The 18,831-nt window shown below is 45.9% G+C and overlaps 2 protein-coding genes and 1 long non-coding RNA gene across 3 annotated transcripts; 1 reads left to right on the forward strand and 2 right to left on the reverse strand.

The window, feature by feature from the left end:
* Positions 1–5,102: 5,102 nt before the first annotated feature.
* LOC112903703 lies at positions 5,103–7,628 on the reverse strand. The gene is made up of 2 exons (XM_025972930.1): positions 6,558–7,628; positions 5,103–6,522 (listed from the first exon to the last, which is right to left on the reverse strand). Exons 1-2 carry the CDS (start codon positions 7,311–7,313, stop codon positions 6,079–6,081), a joined length of 1,200 nt encoding a protein of 399 aa, XP_025828715.1. The 5' UTR covers positions 7,314–7,628; the 3' UTR covers positions 5,103–6,078.
* Positions 7,629–7,894: 266 nt separating this feature from the next.
* LOC112902473 (O-fucosyltransferase 1-like) lies at positions 7,895–13,719 on the reverse strand. Its single transcript, XM_025971573.1, has 9 exons — positions 13,560–13,719; positions 13,298–13,439; positions 12,371–12,452; positions 12,192–12,268; positions 11,981–12,069; positions 10,544–10,667; positions 10,146–10,429; positions 9,698–9,827; positions 7,895–8,973 (listed from the first exon to the last, which is right to left on the reverse strand). The coding sequence occupies exons 1-9, from the start codon at positions 13,565–13,567 to the stop codon at positions 8,347–8,349; spliced, it is 1,563 nt and encodes a 520-aa protein (XP_025827358.1). The 5' UTR covers positions 13,568–13,719; the 3' UTR covers positions 7,895–8,346.
* LOC112902474 lies at positions 8,788–11,544 on the forward strand. Its single transcript, XR_003230588.1, has 2 exons — positions 8,788–8,922; positions 11,135–11,544. It is a non-coding gene; the product is annotated as an uncharacterized LOC112902474 (long non-coding RNA).
* Positions 13,720–18,831: the final 5,112 nt, after the last annotated feature.

The following is an 18,831-nucleotide window of genomic DNA, read 5'->3' on the forward strand; positions in this document are numbered from 1 at the left end:
GCATCCACGGCGCAGAGAAGGACAGCGTCCCAGGTGGCCTGAGCCTCCTGGATGTGTTGTTCCTCGGCGAGGCGGGCTTCTTAGGAGCGCTGAGCAGTGGCGGGGTCGAGAGGAGCCGGGTCGACGAGGGTGGCGCCAGTGGCGGCCGATCTAGGAGGGGCGGACGTGGATCCGCCATTGGTGCGGCTGCATGCTGCAAGTCACGCGTGCACCAGGAAGAGGCGGCACGCTGCAAGTTGCGTGCGCACAAGGAAGAGGCGGCGCGCAAGGAGTAGTGCTGGGACGACGGCGCTCTAGGGTTGCGGAAGCTGAATCAGGGTTTAACCTGGACTCGTGATACCATGAAAGCAATGGAGATTGCGTGGAATATTGGATTGATTGATTGAGAGATAGATGTACAATTATATAGGGGTAAGAAGCTCGGGGTTTATAGAAACAGAACCCAACACGATCTCCTCCTATCTCTAACCACGTCAAGCTAGGGCCGGCCGGCTATACAAGCCAGGGCGCGGGCCCACACATACACGCATATACATCTGTCTAACATTTTTAAGTTGTAATAACTCCACACCTCTGATTAATTATGTAAAAAGATGTGTAACGTCTGTTGTGCCATTATGCAAGAGATCGTGACTACATGGTTGATGAGACAGATGATGAGTGGAATATTCAGGAATCACCCGACGGACTGACGGATTTATAATTTTTCAAGAGTGTTGGCCTGATTATCCAAATAAGCGACGATCGAGCGCTCTTGATCTGGTTTAAATTAGACGATTCTGCCACAAGGACTTCCCCACAATTTGTCCGAGCAATCTTGCAACCAACTCCAGTACCCTCCCTATTTTGTTCTTTTTTTCAGAAACACAGGCAAAGGTTTCAAAAAATGATATGCTTGGGAAATATCGAAACAGGGTCTTAAGAGATTTTTTTAAAAACGTGATGCATTTCAAGTTTTCCCAAAGAGTCCAAAAGGTTGCCACAACTCCTACTGTCCTACCAGGCTACCACTACCAGCATTTTGGTTGCCCAATGAAAATTCTTAATCCAGTCATCAAAAAGCTGTGAGGAAGGTATCGGTTTCCGAGGCAATCCAAAAAGCAACAGAAATCACATTCCAAACGAATCTTACCTATGGATAATGAAAATAAAAATGGTCTAGTGACTCCTTGTCATCACAAGTGACATGTATCATCACATTTCCACCTTCTGGACAAAATTATCTTTGGTTAAAATGCAGTTTCTATGAAAAAATAACATAAGAACACCTATCACACCCTAAAATATTTAATTTTAGAACGTGAATGTCTTTTAGAATGTGTTCATCCATCTTTAGGGTTTTCCGAGAATTTTACAGATTTTTCTAGCAATTATTCTCATTTATCCTAGAGCTAGATCCTTTTTTTAGAAGGCTCTAAAATCTTTTTCATGAGTCCAAAATATTTTATTTGGATTCCTTGTGTCCCTAATTGCCTCCCGAATTTTCCTTGGAATTTTTGGGATTCTTCTGGATATATTTTTCGTGATTTAAAATCTAGATTTATTTTGAGCTTGAAAATATGTTCTAGAAAGTCAATTCCTTTTCTTTTCATCTCGAGCTAGATTCAACTCGTTTTGGGTCTATTCTGCCCTAAATCCTAGAATCGTGCCGCGTGCAAGCTTGAGCTCGACCACTGCCATAATCTTATCGTCTGTTGCGTTTTGTCGGTAAAAAGTAAATCAAAATCTTCTCCTTGAGGTACCGAAGCGAACACCTATATTTTCATCTTTTGCCTTTCCTTTCCAAAACTTAATAGCTCATCAAAGCTACCTGACCGACACTCACCATCGATCGCCTTCCTTCACCAAGTTGGAGTTATCTAGAAGCTTTCCCACTCCCTTTCTTTCTTTCTTTCTTTCTTTCTTTATCTCCTCGTAGTCGGACCGAGTCATTTCTTTGTTGTCCGTCCTTTTAATTCCGTCCTCTCCGACTTTGTAAGATGCCCCATTGAGTTTCTTGTTCTCTAATCTGTCCTTGATCAAATCACGCTCGAAAAGGAGCCATAGCTCGATTTCGACGTTTTCCGACGATGCTCCGGTGTCGTAAATGCTAGCTACGGCAACCTATGTCGTCGCTACATGACTTTGACCTCTGGCTCGCCAACACCTAAACCTGATCTGACCTAGTTCGGCCACCAGCATCCCCATCCTCTCTTTTCCTTCCTCGACACGGCAGCTATGTCAAGCCAAACTCAGCTTTCCTATGCGTGAGTGCGTGCTAGGACTCGTTGATCGAGTCCGATCTGGCCACACATGCTCGACCTCATCGTATTCTTGTATGTCACCTACAGGCCAAGCTAGATGTTTGCCATGTGCCATTTTGGTTTCATTCGAGACTGGATGGCCCACGTTGCTGTCCTTTGTGTGTGCGTCACGCAAGCTTTGCCACCCGCATCCTATAAAAAGATTTCCGTCTTCCAGATCATCTCTCGTTCCTTCTCCTTATCTTCAATTCCTGCTCTCAAGTAGCCCTTTCATCTTTGGTCAGCACATTTTCTTTTCGCCCAAGACCAAACCTACTTCGGCCACACGAATCTATCTGTCTCGGCCTGACCCAACCCGATCAGCCCCTCATGCCCTTCACTGCTGCATCATTGACCTTGGGCTTCGTTGCCCAGTCCTGCTGCAGCACGGGGCGCCGTTTTGGTGTGCTCTGCATGAACGCCTGGATGCATATCGCCCCTATAAATCGCACGGCCAGGCCTCCCCGCGCCCTTGCTAGCAAAACCCTCGACATCGCACCCTAGCCTCCACCCCCATGCCCGTCCCTGCCTCTCGCGCAGCGCCGCCACCAGGAGCCGAGCAGAGGCCATCGTCGCCCCATTCTGCCTCATGTTTTCCTCCTGCGCGTCCTCCCCCCATCACCCCTGCAGCGCAGTCGCACCCTGCCTCTCCATCGGGCGCCTAGGCTTTCCCCATCCTCCTACCTCACGGGCCTCCCTGCGCCTGTGCGCCACCACCAGACGCGCCCTGCCCAGCGCCGCCGCCAGGGCTGCTCGCCTATTTCGAGCAGTGAGCCGCCGCTGTCGGTTCCCTTGCTCCCTGCCTCGCCACGCACCCCTACAACGAGCCCTGCGCTCCTCTACAACAAGCCGTGTGTGCCACACCTTCGCCCCCTGCGCGCATCCCCTGGTGCCCAACACCACCAAGGTCTTCTCGGCGAGGAACCAGACCGCCGCCGCCCACTTATTCCGGCTTCGATTCCCACCGCCACGATGCATCTCCACCGCAAGAAAGGTATAAAAATCGAATCCCCTCGTCATCCTCTTTCTTTTCCCCCGCTCCCGCGCTTCCCCATGCCCAGAATCTCAGGAATCCGGCCAACAGTGGGCGCCGGCCACCATGGGAGCTATTCCCGAGCTTTTGCAGATTAGTTCCTGAAGAAACATGCAATTTTCTGCTGTTTTCTTGTATCTTCCAAAATCTGCTGAAAACCCCCTTGTAGATTAGATTTTTTAGTCCAGCCCCACCGTGATCTTTTTCAGATCTAATCCTAACCTTTTCTGCATTTGCGAGCTCAGTTTTCTGAGTGTTGTAAAAATCAGCAGCTAGTCCTTCGCATCTATAGTTAATCGCGACTAGGTCCTTGCAACCTTGTTTCATGTGTAGTTTCCTCGTTTAAGATCCGTTTCAATCCGTTCTTTTTGCGTTAGTCTTCTAAAATCCTAAGCTATCATTTAGTAGTATTGTTGTACCATAGTTCCTATTTTTAAAATTAAATATAGATTTAATTTGATTAATATTCTCTCATCTAGTTTTCCTAAATAAAATCCAATTAAATCTTTACTCCGATTTTCTTAATTAATGTTAATTTGATTAATACATTTATGTTTGTAATTTAATTTGTTTAGTTCAACACGAACCATAAAGTTCGATGTTTAGATGCTCTCACCAATTTATTTTCTAATTAATTGTTTAATTAGTATAAATTATACATAGACAATTATAAATAAAATTGGACTAAGTTCTACTTCGCCTTTACAAACATAAATATAATATGAGTTAATGATAATCAAGGATATTTTCTTTCAAATATCCTTTACATTTGTTTTCTAAATTAAAATAAATGAAGCTTATAGTTCTGTTGTTCTCTTTTTAATATAAATCTTGCTATAGTTGTTTCTTTTCAACCGTAGCTCCGTTTTCCCCATCTCTTGCGCTCTCGTGACCGTAGCAGTGAGCCCTCTCCTTTTGTACACTCTTTTAAAGTTTTCCTTTTGTTTGGTGTATCTGTTCTTAGTTGTTATTGTTTGTTTGTTTGTTGTGTTTTGGTCCAATGCTCGTTTGACGTTAGAGGGAGCGCAATCCAAGAGCTTTAAAGATTAAGAGTTGCAAGAACAATAATTGAAGACTCTGAGCAGCATTTTTTGTAAGAAAGGCAAGTGTTTTCTTGATCATGCTTTTATCCTAACAATCGCAATAAATATAACTTTTCTTTATGCATGTATGTGTCCTAATTTTGATGGATCCTAATTAAGGATATGCCTAGTCTTTATGATCATTTCTTGTCAACCTGAGTTTTATCCTCTTGTTGGGTAGTTTCTGCTTAGTTGCTATAACTGGTTCTGATTTGAGAATAATATATAATCATGATGACAACAATGATGATGCTACACCTGTTTTATCCATGTTCATGGATAATTTGTGTTGTTAATTACAAGATCATATATTTTAATCGGAATATGGAGAACCACCTAGGAAAATAGTACAATAACAATACTATATGGCTCTGGTCTTGGCTAATTAATTAGAAACACTAGCTTATGACAATCTTACCGAAAGGGCAAGAGGGGCTGCATCGACGGGGTATAGCTCGGTCCTCTTGAGGCTTTGATATGTGGTCCTTAGCTAAGGCACTTCCTCAATAGAGAGAGTTATGGCCGCTTTGACTTGAAATCTTAACGGATTGTCACAAGTTAGGGAATCTTTGTAAAGATCTCGTAGTGAATCACTTGCCACTCACCTCGGAAGTGTTTAAGAGGCTAGCTACCTCGGGCAAATCGGGAGACATGAATTGTGGGTAAAGTGTACAACCTCTACTGAGTGAAAACTGATATATCAGCCGTGCTCACGGTTAAGAGCGGCTTGGACCCTCACATGATTAATAAACTTGAAGATAAAATAAATCATGGACCATGTTTATAGTTATCATTATGCTTCTGCTATATCTCTTCTGTTTCTTTTAACGTGGGTTGGTATATAATCAGGTGTTAATAAAATTTGACCAACTAAAATTGCTTATCGCAGTAAGCCAGACGGCATTTCCTTACTTTTGGCCTTCATGCCCAACACTTGCTGACTACCAACCATAAGTGTGTTATAATTGCTGCTCAGAAAAGAAAATTGATGTGAAGTCTGTTGAAGATGATGCCGAGTTCTAGGCATACGCAACCCCCGGTCGATTGCCTGTGAAGTTTGAAGCCTTCGTTTTCAGAATAAGCTATATAACTCTGATAATTTTTATAGTCTTTTAGTTCACTTTTTGTGATACTGTTGCTAATTATTCACTGATGAAGTCACTGAACTTGATCCTTATGCATTAAAACTGGGTGTGACAACACCTTGGTTTTCCCACCTTGGTTTTTCCTGGAATTTGTTGTTGGAGCGAACGTGTGCGGAAAAGCTATATAGATGGAACTTTTAGTGCTATATGGAAGAATCTGAAACAAAACTTCCCACTACTGGTTAAAATCCTAATTAATTCGTATTCAATCTTCACTCAATGACACCCTTGAGCAGACATCTTGCAACTTTTTCCTAGCCTCTAAATTTTCTCCAGTCAGACTACATCTGCATTCGATACCATCCCAGTGTTTGTCAGATAACTAAGCAACATTCAGTTGTTTCCAAAAAGAAATATTACAAAGTATGGGATATTTCTAACCTGAAGATTATTTTCCTACTCATATATCATCCCAGAAACTGGTATTTGTTCCTACCAAAGTGTAATCTGGGATGTTTACGAATTTAAATATAGAAAGTTAAACAATAGAAATATAAGGTTCGAAAGTGCTAAGAAACTTAAATCAAATTTACATTTTAAATCTCTTGGACAATAACATGATCGAGGCAACTGGTGCAGGCACGCAATATCTTCAAAACGTTTTGAACCCTTTCAACAATTGTTGGACATTTAACCTCAACTATCTTAAGTTGTCTCAGTGTAAGTGAATATTCCATTAGATTGCTGCCTTCCGTTTCCACAGCAGCTTTGGGTTTCTGCAGAAAATATAACACTTTGAAAGATGAATCCTGCGTCCTGGTTCTAAAAAGGCAACACCAATCATATTTAGAAGACATATGCACCTTACAGAGTTGGAGAATGACTTTCTCAAGAATTGGTGTATGTTGGAGAAAGCAAAGTAGTGCATGCATGTCAGCAACCAAACACCAGTCATTGAGTAGCAAAGTTTTTAGATTAATAAATGTAGGGCAACATCTCAGATCCCTTTTAAATGTAATCTGTGAAAGAGCAATGCAATAGTTGCAGTGAAAGATTTAATTCAACGTGAATTTGAGTAAGCAAGCTGTAATGAAGTGTATGTGTACCATTTCAGAGGAAGCTTCCAATTCCAAATATGCCGCACTTGACAAACCTCCAAGAAGAATACTGACACTACTCCTGCTACGTTAGCATTATAATCTATGAAACACATGTCACAAGTACATTCTCCAGAGCCACCATTATCACAGTAGTCACAGTAATCCTCATTGTTTTGGCCCAGCTTGACAGAGGCTTTTTCCAGTGATGGCATGCTTTCAAGAATAGGAGTTACTCCGACATAATCGTCTAGTTGCAGTGAAATAAGACTCCGAGCAGAAATGTGAGTTGGGAGAAATAGCCAAATGAGTTCACAGCCTGTAATTTTAAGAAGTTTCAACGATCCAGACAAGATCTTATCAGCAGCGAGTAGGCAATTGGTAATCTCCAGATCCTCCAACACCGGGCAGCTTGAAAAATCCAGAAAGCTTTCTCTCAAAGCGATACCGTGAAGCTCTAATCTGACCAGGCGTCTGGAGAAGAGAGGCCAGTCCGCCAGTACAACACGCTCTTCAGCATAGAAGCGCACTTGCAGCACCTGTACATGGCACCTGGAACCATGGCGTATCCAGAGGTCGGCGCATGTACCGTCCACTCGCGAGAACCCACGGAGATCGATCTCGCACTCTGCTAGAGTTGCGCCGGGTTCGCGGCCGAGCAGCACTTGTCTGACGAACCTGTTGAGGATGCCGACGTCGCCCAGCGCCTGGATGTCGGCCATGCGCAGGCCCATGGATCTCCAGAGTGGGCGCCAGCGCCGGTGAGCACGGAGGTCCGCACAGCGTCCAGTGCCGGCAGGAAACGTGCTGCACGACGGCGTCCGGGAGCGCGCGGAACGGGTCTTCGCCGCACTCCGCCGGCGCCTTGTTCCTCAAGCGCCGATCAGGCATTCCGTCGAGCAGCTGGTGTGCGGAGTGCTGAGGGGACCCGTAACGAACGGCAAAGGCGCAATTAGATTAGGTGAAATCGCTATATCAACCGATCACTCTATTTTTAATATTTCTTGATTGATTCCCTGGACTAGTCGATTACGACCAAAGCCTTCGCAATATGCACAATGCACTTTTCTTGTTCAACTTGAGCTCCCATCCGTCATGTACAGGTCACGAGATACAAGAAAAAAAATATAGCGTGAATCAGCTATACACAGAGAGCACCAAAGATAAACATTTTGTCGAAACCTTAATGGCCAGTCAAAACAACTACCGAGAATATTCCAGGAAAGCTCCGCAGAAAAGGAATAGCCCCTCCAGCCTCCAGAAACAAGATGAAGCAAAATAATTAGTGCAAACATAGAGGGGTACAGCATAAAGCTGGTAGAACCGGAGCCACTAAACAGTCCGATATAGCATATCATGTAAAGGCTCCCGAATATTGTTGTTGCCACATAATTCACACCACTCTGCCCTCGTCAATGAGGCGAAAGCTATCGATATGCATAAGGTTTCATAATCCACGACACTCTGCACTCGTCAATGAGGTGAAAACTATCGACATATCCAATCTAACAGCTCCATCAAAACCAACTATCGACATATCCAATCTAACAGCTCCATCAAAACCCTATATGACCAGACGTAACCAAAATCTGGTTTGACCCTCCCTGGATAACAACCTTAACATATCAACAGCTCCAATCAAACAGAATAGCCCATATTTGATCATCATCCATCAATGGATCCATTCCTCCAAAATGTCATCCTGGCCTGCTTCGAATGGTCCAAGTGTCCAATATGTTCTCAAGTAATAATCCTTAGCTACCTGACTTAAATCATCGTCTCTTCTGTTTGGCCGGTTGAGTCAGTCTGATTAGTGGTTCTCGCTTCTTCGATTTCTTCTTCGCTCTGGAACTGACTTTCAAGAACATCATTTATGTTATCAGGTGGGCACCGGTCCGCGTGGTTCCTAGCGTTCGTCTGGCAGAAGCACTCTGGCCATGAGTTTTTGTAGAAAGACTCTGGATGGATTCGCTTGTGGGGGGCGCCGAAATGTGTGTTGAATATAACTTGCCTGATCCTCTGCTCAAAGCCAGTGGTACGGCCTTGTGCCCTGTCGATGAATATGGGGGCAAGGGCCTTCCTGTTTGGTGTGATTGTGGTCCGGAAACCGTAGTACATGCGGTGGCCCATGAGGTTGTTTGCAAAATTGCTTGGGCCATCATATGTGGGTATAAAAATGTCTGACAGCAGGCAGACCATGTAATCAACTGCCGATCCCGCTAGCCCTTGGGTATTTTCTTCCAGTTTTCCAGGTCCAACCGTGCTGTGGTTCTCTAGGCGTGGAAACATAGCCTTGAATGGCTTCATGAAGCGTTTCCCACCAAAAAGCTCACCAGAAGCAAGGTAAATGCGTGTTGTATTGTCAAATCTCATAGCACGTAGAATAAGACCTACCTGCACAACAATATAAATAGAACATTGAATTACTTCAGTTATTTATGCAATATCAGCTACACTAATGATGTTTCACTGCCTTTTCCTTATTTTTCTGTTTTAATAAGAAACAATATTCACCTATATATGTTTCAACTTTGCTCCATATAATCAATTTGTAATAATCAAAATGATTCATTTAATGCTAAGAGTACAGAATGGTACGTGATGTTCAACCAATCATGGAAATTAGAACAGCACTAATACACACAAACCATCAATGGGGAAAACAAAATGATGTAGATCACAGATTGCCTAGGTAGAAGTAGAACGGCAAACTGTTCACAATACATGAAGGGAAGGTACAAAGAAACTACATGCAATAAGCATATGTATTCATGTCAGCTAATTTTAGAATATAACCCATTGTTAATTGTTTAAAATGGAAATGTAATGTAAATACTAAATTATACAAATTTACCCATGAGCTCTGCTACAAAACTGAACTAGGATGCATCTGAGGGCACATGTAAATGAAAAAAGAAGCTCTTGGGAAACACCCGGAGGTGTTCCAAACTGTACTCAGGTACGATAACGTAAGCGTCAAAATCACTACGTTTACCTGAAATGGTAATGAGCTTAAGTTTGCACCCCATTCAAAGCAAATAACTTTTCATTTGAACACACAACTAGTTATTAGCTCTTAAGGAACATCTGGAACAATGTCTATAAGAAGATTCAGTACCTCTTCTGGAGTTAAAGGGCACTTTCCAATGAGCCTTCTCTCCCTGGGGACAAGTAACTTTTCTGCAAAATGTTCTTTCCTGTACTTCAACAGAATTTTCTGTTCATGAGGTGTGAATATGTCAATGCACCTGCAATTTTCATTTTGGTGTAAGGTAAAAAAAAATGGCACAGCAAGTAATGACGACTGCGGTTATCAAAAGTAGTCAAAATCAATGAACTAAACATGCATAATGATAATGGGTTTTGATTGGCGTATGACTTTATACTAATAGTTTGATATATATATGAATGAATGTTGTGATTTATACACAAGGATTAGCTCTTGTGAAGTCTTTCTTAAGCCTAGATTAAAGAATTCAGGGATGGACTTCTCCAATGGATACAAAATAAGCAGGATGTGATTCATTCAAAGTGATGACTTTATGATAACTTATTCAAATTCATACCCAGCAAATGCAAGCATATCCAACTCAAAACGAAGATGAATTGACATGAAATGGCCTTCTGAGCGGAGCTTGTTCACTATCTCACTGCTTGTTTTCATGATATGTGGCTTGAATCGTAGTGCATGATAATTCACCCTGCATCTCAATCTCTGAAGCTCTGGATCATCAATATCTTCTGCCAAACGGTGTGAAAATGGAGTTAAATATACAGCCCCATATTTCTTCATCTTCTCCAAAGCAACTGTTGCATACCAAGATACTGGTGCATCTCTAGGTGGTCGAATCTGTTATGATAAAGAGTTTCCCATGACTATAGTATGCTCCTAAAATATTGACTCTTTAAAGATAGGGAAACGATATTAGTACAGCTGAATTTAGTGTCCTTCAAATTTATTCACCTGATGTGCCTTGAGCTTCTTGGTCTTTCCATTTGCAGTGATTTCTGGAATGCTCATAACAATTCTAACATCATATTTCAATGTCTTGAGGAAGTGGGGAACATCATAAATGCCTACGAAACCACTGGGTGCATACATAAATGCAGAAATAAGTAAACACCAACCAAGGATGATCATGCAGATCATTCAGCATAAATAAAGTCAACCAAGAAGATAATTACAAAGCCACAGAAAATGTGAACTGAATGTAAGTCTAGAAACTGGAACCTTGTCATAATTACCAAATAAAACATCATGTAAAGAATGAGAGCATACTACTTGTAAATCATATACAATGCATAATCACCTTATCATTTGGAAATCAATTACCCAAAACTTAATAATTCAACTTTCAATGATGGATTAGTCCAACTCTGAATAGTTGTAATCTTGGCACAGTAACATCTTCATGATGGCATTACCCAAAAAGAAAATAATGATTTCTAAGCAACTACAAGTAAATGCATCACATGCTTCTCCTACAAGATATCAGTACATGCTTTCAATCAGAAATATATTAAGTTTTTATTAACATATTGATCAAATTTTCAGGCCAGATACTGAAGCGACATCAGTCTGAAGTTTCTCATGAAATCCTACACAAATAAGGATTCTTTCCTACACAATGTTGGACGAGGACCAAAAAAGGCGTTGACTCTTCTATCATTTTAACATCGTGGATCACTTGGAAAGAGCACAACAGCTGGGTATTCCAGGGTTCAACGTCCCCAACTGCCCAGTTCATGAACATGGTCAAGCAAAAGATGGAACTCTGGATTGCTGGCAGAGCAAAAGATCATGGTCATTTACTGTTGCGAGAACAAGACTTAGATCAACAGTGTTTCTAGTGCTTCTAATTGATTGTTTTCTCTCTGTGTAACTCCTAGAACGTAGACAGAATTTGCACGCATTCTGTACATGTTTTCTTCTTTCCTACACTAGCTTTTAACAGCAAAAGTTCACCCTAGACTCCTGGTACACAGAGATAACCTTTCCAAACAACACTGCAACGCACTAAATTATATCCAATCACCTGGCAACAGATATGGAAATTAGTCAGCATGCCTGCCGACTGGAGGATTAGGTCAAATATCTAATGGAACTCCCACATATATTACGCATAAAAAAGCCTTAAGAAACTACGTGAATCAATTAATCCAACTGTGCAATATTTGGTAAGAAAAACAAAACAGAGATGTGGTTCAACACAAAGGTCAATAGGATTACTTCTGTTTGTTGTAAAACTACTCAGTGAACTTTGTCGGGAACTAATTATATTTCATTTGAAAACAAAACTAGTGGCTATACAGAAGAATTCACTAAGAACACAAGGTCTATGGTAAGCTATACATGCAATAATCTTCCTGCATGATAAAACATTTCAGACAAATTACATACCTCTCATCATGCCAGAACGAATTAGTGTCTAACTCCGGTAGGACTAGTGTAGCATTCATGATTCGTGCAGCAACAACAGCATTACATATCTACAAAATCATGATAACATGGACCTCAAATTTCTTAGCTATGTTACCATGAATTATGAACATAAAATTTATGCAGTGAATCGTGCTGCTTTTAGAGACTAAGTTCATTGTATGAATCATACTGCACTACGTTGTTGGTTCAAGCCACCGTTGCACCGGACGCGCAAGTACCCACTACTCTCAGATTCAGTTGGTGGGGCTGCAAGTAAAGATATTAAATTTCAGTATAACCATTGACCCTCGCTCAGAATGGCATGTGACTGGACCAGTAACTGCCGCAAGGGTATAGAGGGAAGCTTACGAGGCCAATAGGTGCGTGGTGCGGAAGATGCTCTCCAACCATTTGAATCTGCAGTTCTCCACAACTTATTTACATCAACATCCTTGAGTAGTAGCATTGATGTCAGTACAAGAAATAATATGGTAGAAAATTCAAATAAGCATTGTATGTGTATTATCATTCTAGTACTATCGTCCAATTACATGCATATACGGCAAATTAATCGGAACTGAAAAGATAAGTGACACGCCAAAAAATCTATATGTAAGAAAATTGTGCTGTTTCTTTTTAACATTACTCCTAATCTGTTGAGTATAGTACTATAGTAGTTCCAAATGCAACACTATCTAGGGTGCCACATGGCATTACGTTCTGGTAAAAGTGTTAGTAACTAATTCCACAGAAAAGATTGTGGTGCTCCCTTGCCAAATAAAATACATATGTTTTATGCCCAACTTCATCATCCCAGACCACAATAAAGTACTAAATGCATTGCAACTTTCATTCTCACACCTTATTTTTGTGGTGAGAAATGTAATCCATGTAAACTACAAGCTGGAATATCATCATGGATCTAGCTACGCAGATGTGCCACAACGTGACAGATAGGATCGAACTTGTGCTGATTTGATCTTAATTAATGATTAGATAGTGATGCAAATGTTTCGAGTCCCAAGTGCGCATCTTGATAAGGCGTATCTACATTCATTAATGGGGGATTCAAGCAGCTACCAAACACAACATAGCATGCACCCAGGGTGGAATTACTTCAAAGGAGCTCCAAGTTCTAACTCATGTAAAGAGCACCCAAATTGCTAGAATGAGCAGGAACAGCACAACCGTGCCAATGCCATCAATCATTACTCCATATAGGCCAGCAGAATAGACCGCACACCGAAAACGAGAACCGCACGCTAAGAAAGCTGGCGGCGGCCGTGGCGAGCGCACCTGGACCCTGTACGAGGCGCCGAGCAGGCCGACGGAGGAGGAGGAGCAGAGCCAGATAGTGCCGGCCACCAGCGCCGCCACGGCCACCCAGAGCCGCGCCGGCCCGCGGCGCCGGCGGAGCGACGCCTCGCCGCCGGGGCCCCTGCGCGGTCCACCGGAACCAACCGAGATCAGCAGCAGAAACCAAACCACCGGAACAAAAATCGGAGGGGGAAAATCACGGGGCTGCCAGGATCGCCGCCGGAAGCGGACGGTGGCTCACCTGCGCATTGAGATCGCGCGGGGTTAGGGTTTGCCCGCACGGATTGGGGGAGACGGGGCGCGATCGGGAGGGGGCTCAGATCTGGGGAGCGAGCGGGAGCGGTGAGGGGAGTGTGCGTGGGCCGGTGCAGTGCAGTGCAGGTGTTCGGCGCGACGCGGCTGCGCGTAGCTCGAAGAGGATGTTTGTGGCTTGAGGTGTCAGATTCTGGTTGGACAGGCTATAAATGCTCTTCCGATGAAAACCGTGAAATTTGTTGGTTTGGGTTTGCAACAGATCGACCAAAATCATAAAAGAGAAATTCCATGGCTACTGCCACCAAAATTTCAATGGAGCACATCAAAAGCAAAAGCAAAGGAGGTCCGGCTTTCGTGTGTGCTTTGACCTAAGAATGATTCCAAATTCCTAAAACTAGTTTGTTTTTATCCGGATTTGTCCTGCACTCGTTTATTGAACGGCAAACCATCTATAGTTATTTGATCTATTTCTTATTTTACATCATTATTAGTCTCCATTTAGCCCTCCATTATGACGTGGACTTATCTCTTAGCTATATCGCATAGGGATCTTTAAATGTGATTCCATTGGCTTCATACCAAAGGACAAACGCTAGCGTTTCTGCACATACCAAGTTTAGGATTTAATTCATTCAAAAAGAATTTATAGGACCCGATTCATGTTTTAATGAGTAATAGTAATACTAAAATTTGCAAGGCAAAGTCACTCTAACAAATAAAAAATAATGATCCAAAGCTAGCTAACCCTGATTTGCTCAATTTGAATTAAAACAAAGTTTAATGACTTCATTCTACACAAATAGAGATAGTGTTTTAACATTTATGGCTATACCAAACATCATATTCCAAAAGACTAGACCACCGAGGTATGAACGTAATTGGTTGGTGCCCTAGATGATGGGACATGATATTTCTTGGTTGGGCTGGTTAAACTAACTAAACAATCACATTTTGGTATCAAACTATCCATGCCAAATGTGATTGTGATATTTCATTGATTTCAACAAACAACCTTTTTGTCTAGTAGCTTCAGTGTTCCATGAGATGTATCCATGACCGGTTTGTTAGCAAAATTTCATAAACCGAAAATTTATTGTCCATTTCACAAAAAACCCCAAAATTTGTGGTTTTCTCCTCACAAAACTAGAAAGACAGATGTGTTCTCCATTTCCAACACGATTGGCCACGTGGTAGCTAAACATAACAACTGTTATGGCCATGCCACCTTATGGAGGTAGGGGGGTCTAGAGAATGTGAGAGCAATCATTCATTACATCAATGCCATGTTTTAGTTCCGTAGAGAGCCTTCTTTATGAAGGCGGACAAACAATGAAGCATGGCTCGATTGTCAAGCTCCTCAGCAACACTATAGAGGCAGAGGGTTGCTGCTCCCAATCGATCCTCTACTACTGGCAGCCCTAGGGCGAGAGTGGCTAGAGAGGCCTACATTGTAAATGCGGCATTATACTGATGCGAGTCCATCACTAGCGGGAAATCGAGGATTCTGGTGGCTATGTAGGACTTGAAGAAGATAGCTCTACTACTAGGGAGTGCTTGAGCTGCGGTAGTGAGACTAGAGGGTAGGATGAGGTGGGTTGGAGGCTGTTAGTCACGTATGTTCCACTATGTGTACAAGAAGGATATCAAGCTGCCATGGATGGACAAGTACTACTCTATCTCAACACGTGCGACATGAATGTAGCGTGTTTCTCAAGTTTACTCCTTTTACTTTAATCTTTGAATTTGGAGTTAAAAGTTGGATTTGTCAGCTTAAAGTTATAGACTATAATAGGCTATTATTGTACAAGGTCACTGTCGGAGGATTTTTCCAGCCGGGTGACGGAGTGCACCCGTCTAATCCTAGTTTAGGATGAGTTTGGGGAAGTCAAGGAATGCTAGATTAAGATGCGTATGAACATGGAAAGCACACAAGGGTTTAGAGTGGTTCAGGCCGCCGGAGCGTAAAACCTTATGTCCACTAAGTATTGTATTGCTTGTGAGCTTGAGCATTGAGAGCTTGAGAGCTTGTGAACTTGTGAGCCGTGAGCTTCTGGGACTTGTGTTCTAACGTGCGCGCTCTCCCTTTTATAGGCTCAAGGGGAGTGCGTATACTGAGCGAGGTTCCGACAGGTGGACCTGGCGACTTATTAAATAATGTACACATCAGAGCCTTAAGTGCCACAGATTCGAAAATCTTCCTCTTCGGCTCCTCCCTATAGTCCTCGATCGGGAAGTTGATGTGCGTATCCTCTACCAGGGTATGGTCATGTGCCGTCTCGCTGGCACAGGGTCTGCTGTTTGTGACATGCGCAGTCGGAGACGTGCTGTCACTATAGGGTCAATTCCCGCTGACAGGCGAAGGGGCTATGTTGACCCGCCGTGCTGTAGCCTCCGCGCACTGTAGCAGCACACGCCGCGGCCCTCCTGCAGCAGGTCATTATGACCCTTCGCTCACGCGCGCGGTGCTATGATGTGACTACACGCCGCTCGCCCACGCACGCCGACGCGCCGCTTCGGTAACTGGCGGGCTTACCGTTGTGTCAGTATACCTGCCCAACGTGTCAGTGGACAGCCCATGCCCTGTCACGGGCACGCGCACCCGAACCACCCACATTTAATGCGGTGGTTGGGCTAGCTTCCCGCAGAAGGCTAGCTACCACCAGACACGTGGCGGTGCTGGTTTTAGCGGCCGCTTCCCCAAGGGCACGTGGCGGCACTGGACGTCCTCCCCGGACGGAAGGGAGGTCCAGGCCACCCTGGCTGGCACAGGCGCACAGGTCCCCTGGGGGTCCGGCCTCCACACGTAGGGGCCCAAGACCACCCGCGGTGGTCCGGGCCCGCAGTAGCTATTCTTGAGGACCTTGTCCTTGTGGGCACGTGGAGGCGCTGGACCTGCTAGAGCGTGGGGGAGGTCCGGAGACCGTGTCCTCAGCTATCAGGCCCGAGCCATACGCCCCGTCACCCAAAGGCTTAGTGCGAGGTTATGGATAACCTCGCACCCCTCGGGTTGGACACACTAGCAGGAGGTACCCCTGTCTGTATGTACCGACAGAGGCCCCCGGGCCCACCTCGAGTGAGGGACGCCGCAGGTGGGGCCATAATCTTGTGTTGCGCCGGGTGGACAGCTTGCGCCCACAGCGAAGGGGCAAGAGGGATTTTCCCATCCGGCGAGATCTCCGAGGGGTCGTCCTCTGCCCACGTTCTACGCGCCTGACGGTTCAGCTTCCTGTCTTATTCGTGCACATACCGCCATACTGGCAGTTCAGATTCCACCTTTTCCTCCTGCCTCCAATGACCACTCCTTTGACCGGCGGGCCCGGGCCCACCGATCATAGGAGGTGAGAGGCGGGCGCTTGGTGCGAACGACTTTGAATTCTCCTCAGTTGCCGTGGAGTCCAAAGGGGGAACAACTTTACTTAGAGGCATGCGCTGCAGGGATCGGCTACTTTTTCGCCCTTGCCTTCTCCAGATGCTGCAGCGCCCTTTCGTCTTCACTCGCAATTTTGCGATTTGCTTTTTACGCCCGGCACTTTCTTCCCTTTCTACATCCTTGCAATCCTTCCCCCGCATCCGCGGCGATCTCCACCATGTCTCCTCTTAGACATCCCCGCCGCTTCCAGCGCCAGGAACAGCTCGACGTGGTGCGCCGCCTCTTGGGGTGGACCACGCCAGAGCTTGCCAGCAAGATCCGGGCAGGCTCGAGCTCCCTCAACGACCTGGTCGTGGGGGAGTTCATCCTCTTCAATGCATACATCACCTGCGGGTTAGCCCCTCCGATCTCCTCCTTCTTTGTTCTGCTCCTAGAGGAGTTCGGTCTTCAGCTCCAGCACCTGACCCCCCACTCCATCCTCCTTGTGTCTGTCTTCGTCTACTTCATGGAGATGTTCATGGGGGTGTGGCCCTGCGTTCCCATCTTCAGGCACTTCTACGCCCTGGTCGGGTCTGGGAGGAGCAAGTGCACCATCGGCGCCTACTACTTCCAGCTTCGGCACGGGATGTCCAGTTCCTACATCAACGCTTTCTCCAGCGCCAAGTGGGAGGACTAGCGCAATGATTGGGTCATCGCCATGACCGATGCCAACGACCACCTCGAGCTGCCGACCGAAGCGCCCCTCCTCGACCACAGCTACTGAAAGGCCAGGCCATCTCTACCAGCGGAGCTCGACCCAGTGCTGGACCAGGTCAAGACTTCGGCGAGGGGCGGCCTGATGTCCATGATGGTGTTGGGTGGCTTCTTGAGGTGCCACATCGCTCCCCTGCAGCAGCGATCCAGGATGGCCTGCATGTTCACCGGGGTGAACGACTGTAGCAGGATCGTGCGCGGGGCTGGCTCAGATCTGTCCGGCGCGGAGCTGGAGGTCCTGATTCGGGCGATGACCGGCAAGGCGTACGCCCCAGAGTCGTTGGCGCTCCCGAGAAGGGTCAAGGCCCTGTGCGAGGACAAGGCGATGCGGACGGCAGTCCTGGCGTCGCTGCCGACCCTTGACAAGGGCGGCCTGGCGGTCCGGCAGGTGGTGGGCGACCCTAATCGCGGGATCCGGATCCTCGGCACCTCGCCCGACGGCCACCAGCGCGCCGATCGAAGCCCCGACGGGTCCTGCCATGGAGGCCCGGCTCCCGCTGGGCAGTAGAAGGTGCCAGAGGCGGCCACCTCGCGGAGCAGCCGGGGCCGCAAGGAGGACAGGTCACGGAGGCTCCACTGCAGCGACGGATCCTTCATGGGGGAGCTGGCCCCCAAGCGCCAGAAGACGACGGAGTCAGGGGGGCAGAGTAGCTCCCAGGCTCCGCCGTCACCGCCGCAACTCCAGCAGCCGTAGGGGAGGCCAGAGGAGACGCGGCGGTCTCTGCCGTAGCATGGATCACCACCGCTGCCACCACCTCCACAGTAGCGCCAGGAGCCACCACCGCCACCATCCCAGCGGCAGTAGCAGGTCCCACCGCCACCGCCACCGCCACCACCACCACAGCAGCAGCAAGCAGGCCCCACCACCGCCGCCTGAGACACCTTCGGCAGAGAGGCCCCGCCAGTCGCCCGGGGCGTCATCCTCGGGAAGGAGGGAATCCCTGGTCACGCAGGCAGGATGGGGGGTGCGAAGCTCCACGTGAGTGGTTAACTCCTCATTTTTTTCTTTGTTTCGTTTATTTTCTGGATCCTTATCTTGATAATGTTCGCCAGAATTGCTCACCCTGCCACAACCTGTGCATCCTCCGGTGACACTCCGGCCGGGAGGTCCGGCCCCCAGCTGGCTTCTTCCACC

This window comes from Panicum hallii, chromosome 8 (genome assembly GCF_002211085.1).
Source record: "Panicum hallii strain FIL2 chromosome 8, PHallii_v3.1, whole genome shotgun sequence".
NCBI lineage: Eukaryota > Viridiplantae > Streptophyta > Magnoliopsida > Poales > Poaceae > Panicum > Panicum hallii.

Bases quoted from the DNA above. Each gene is read 5' to 3' on its own strand.
- LOC112903703 (XM_025972930.1), bottom strand. From the start codon at position 7,313: ATGGGCCTGCGCATGGCCGACATCCAGGCGCTGGGCGACGTCGGCATC. The intron at 6,523-6,557 runs TCAAATTCACGT...TTTCACTGCAAC, and splicing joins CTTCATTACAGCTTGCTTAC to TATTGCATTGCTCTTTCACA.
- LOC112902473 (XM_025971573.1), bottom strand. The intron at 10,430-10,543 runs GTGAATAAATTT...TTATCATAACAG, and splicing joins AGAAGCTCAAGGCACATCAG to ATTCGACCACCTAGAGATGC. The intron at 8,974-9,697 runs GTACTGAATCTT...ATTGTTGTGCAG, and splicing joins GCCCTTTAACTCCAGAAGAG to GTAGGTCTTATTCTACGTGC.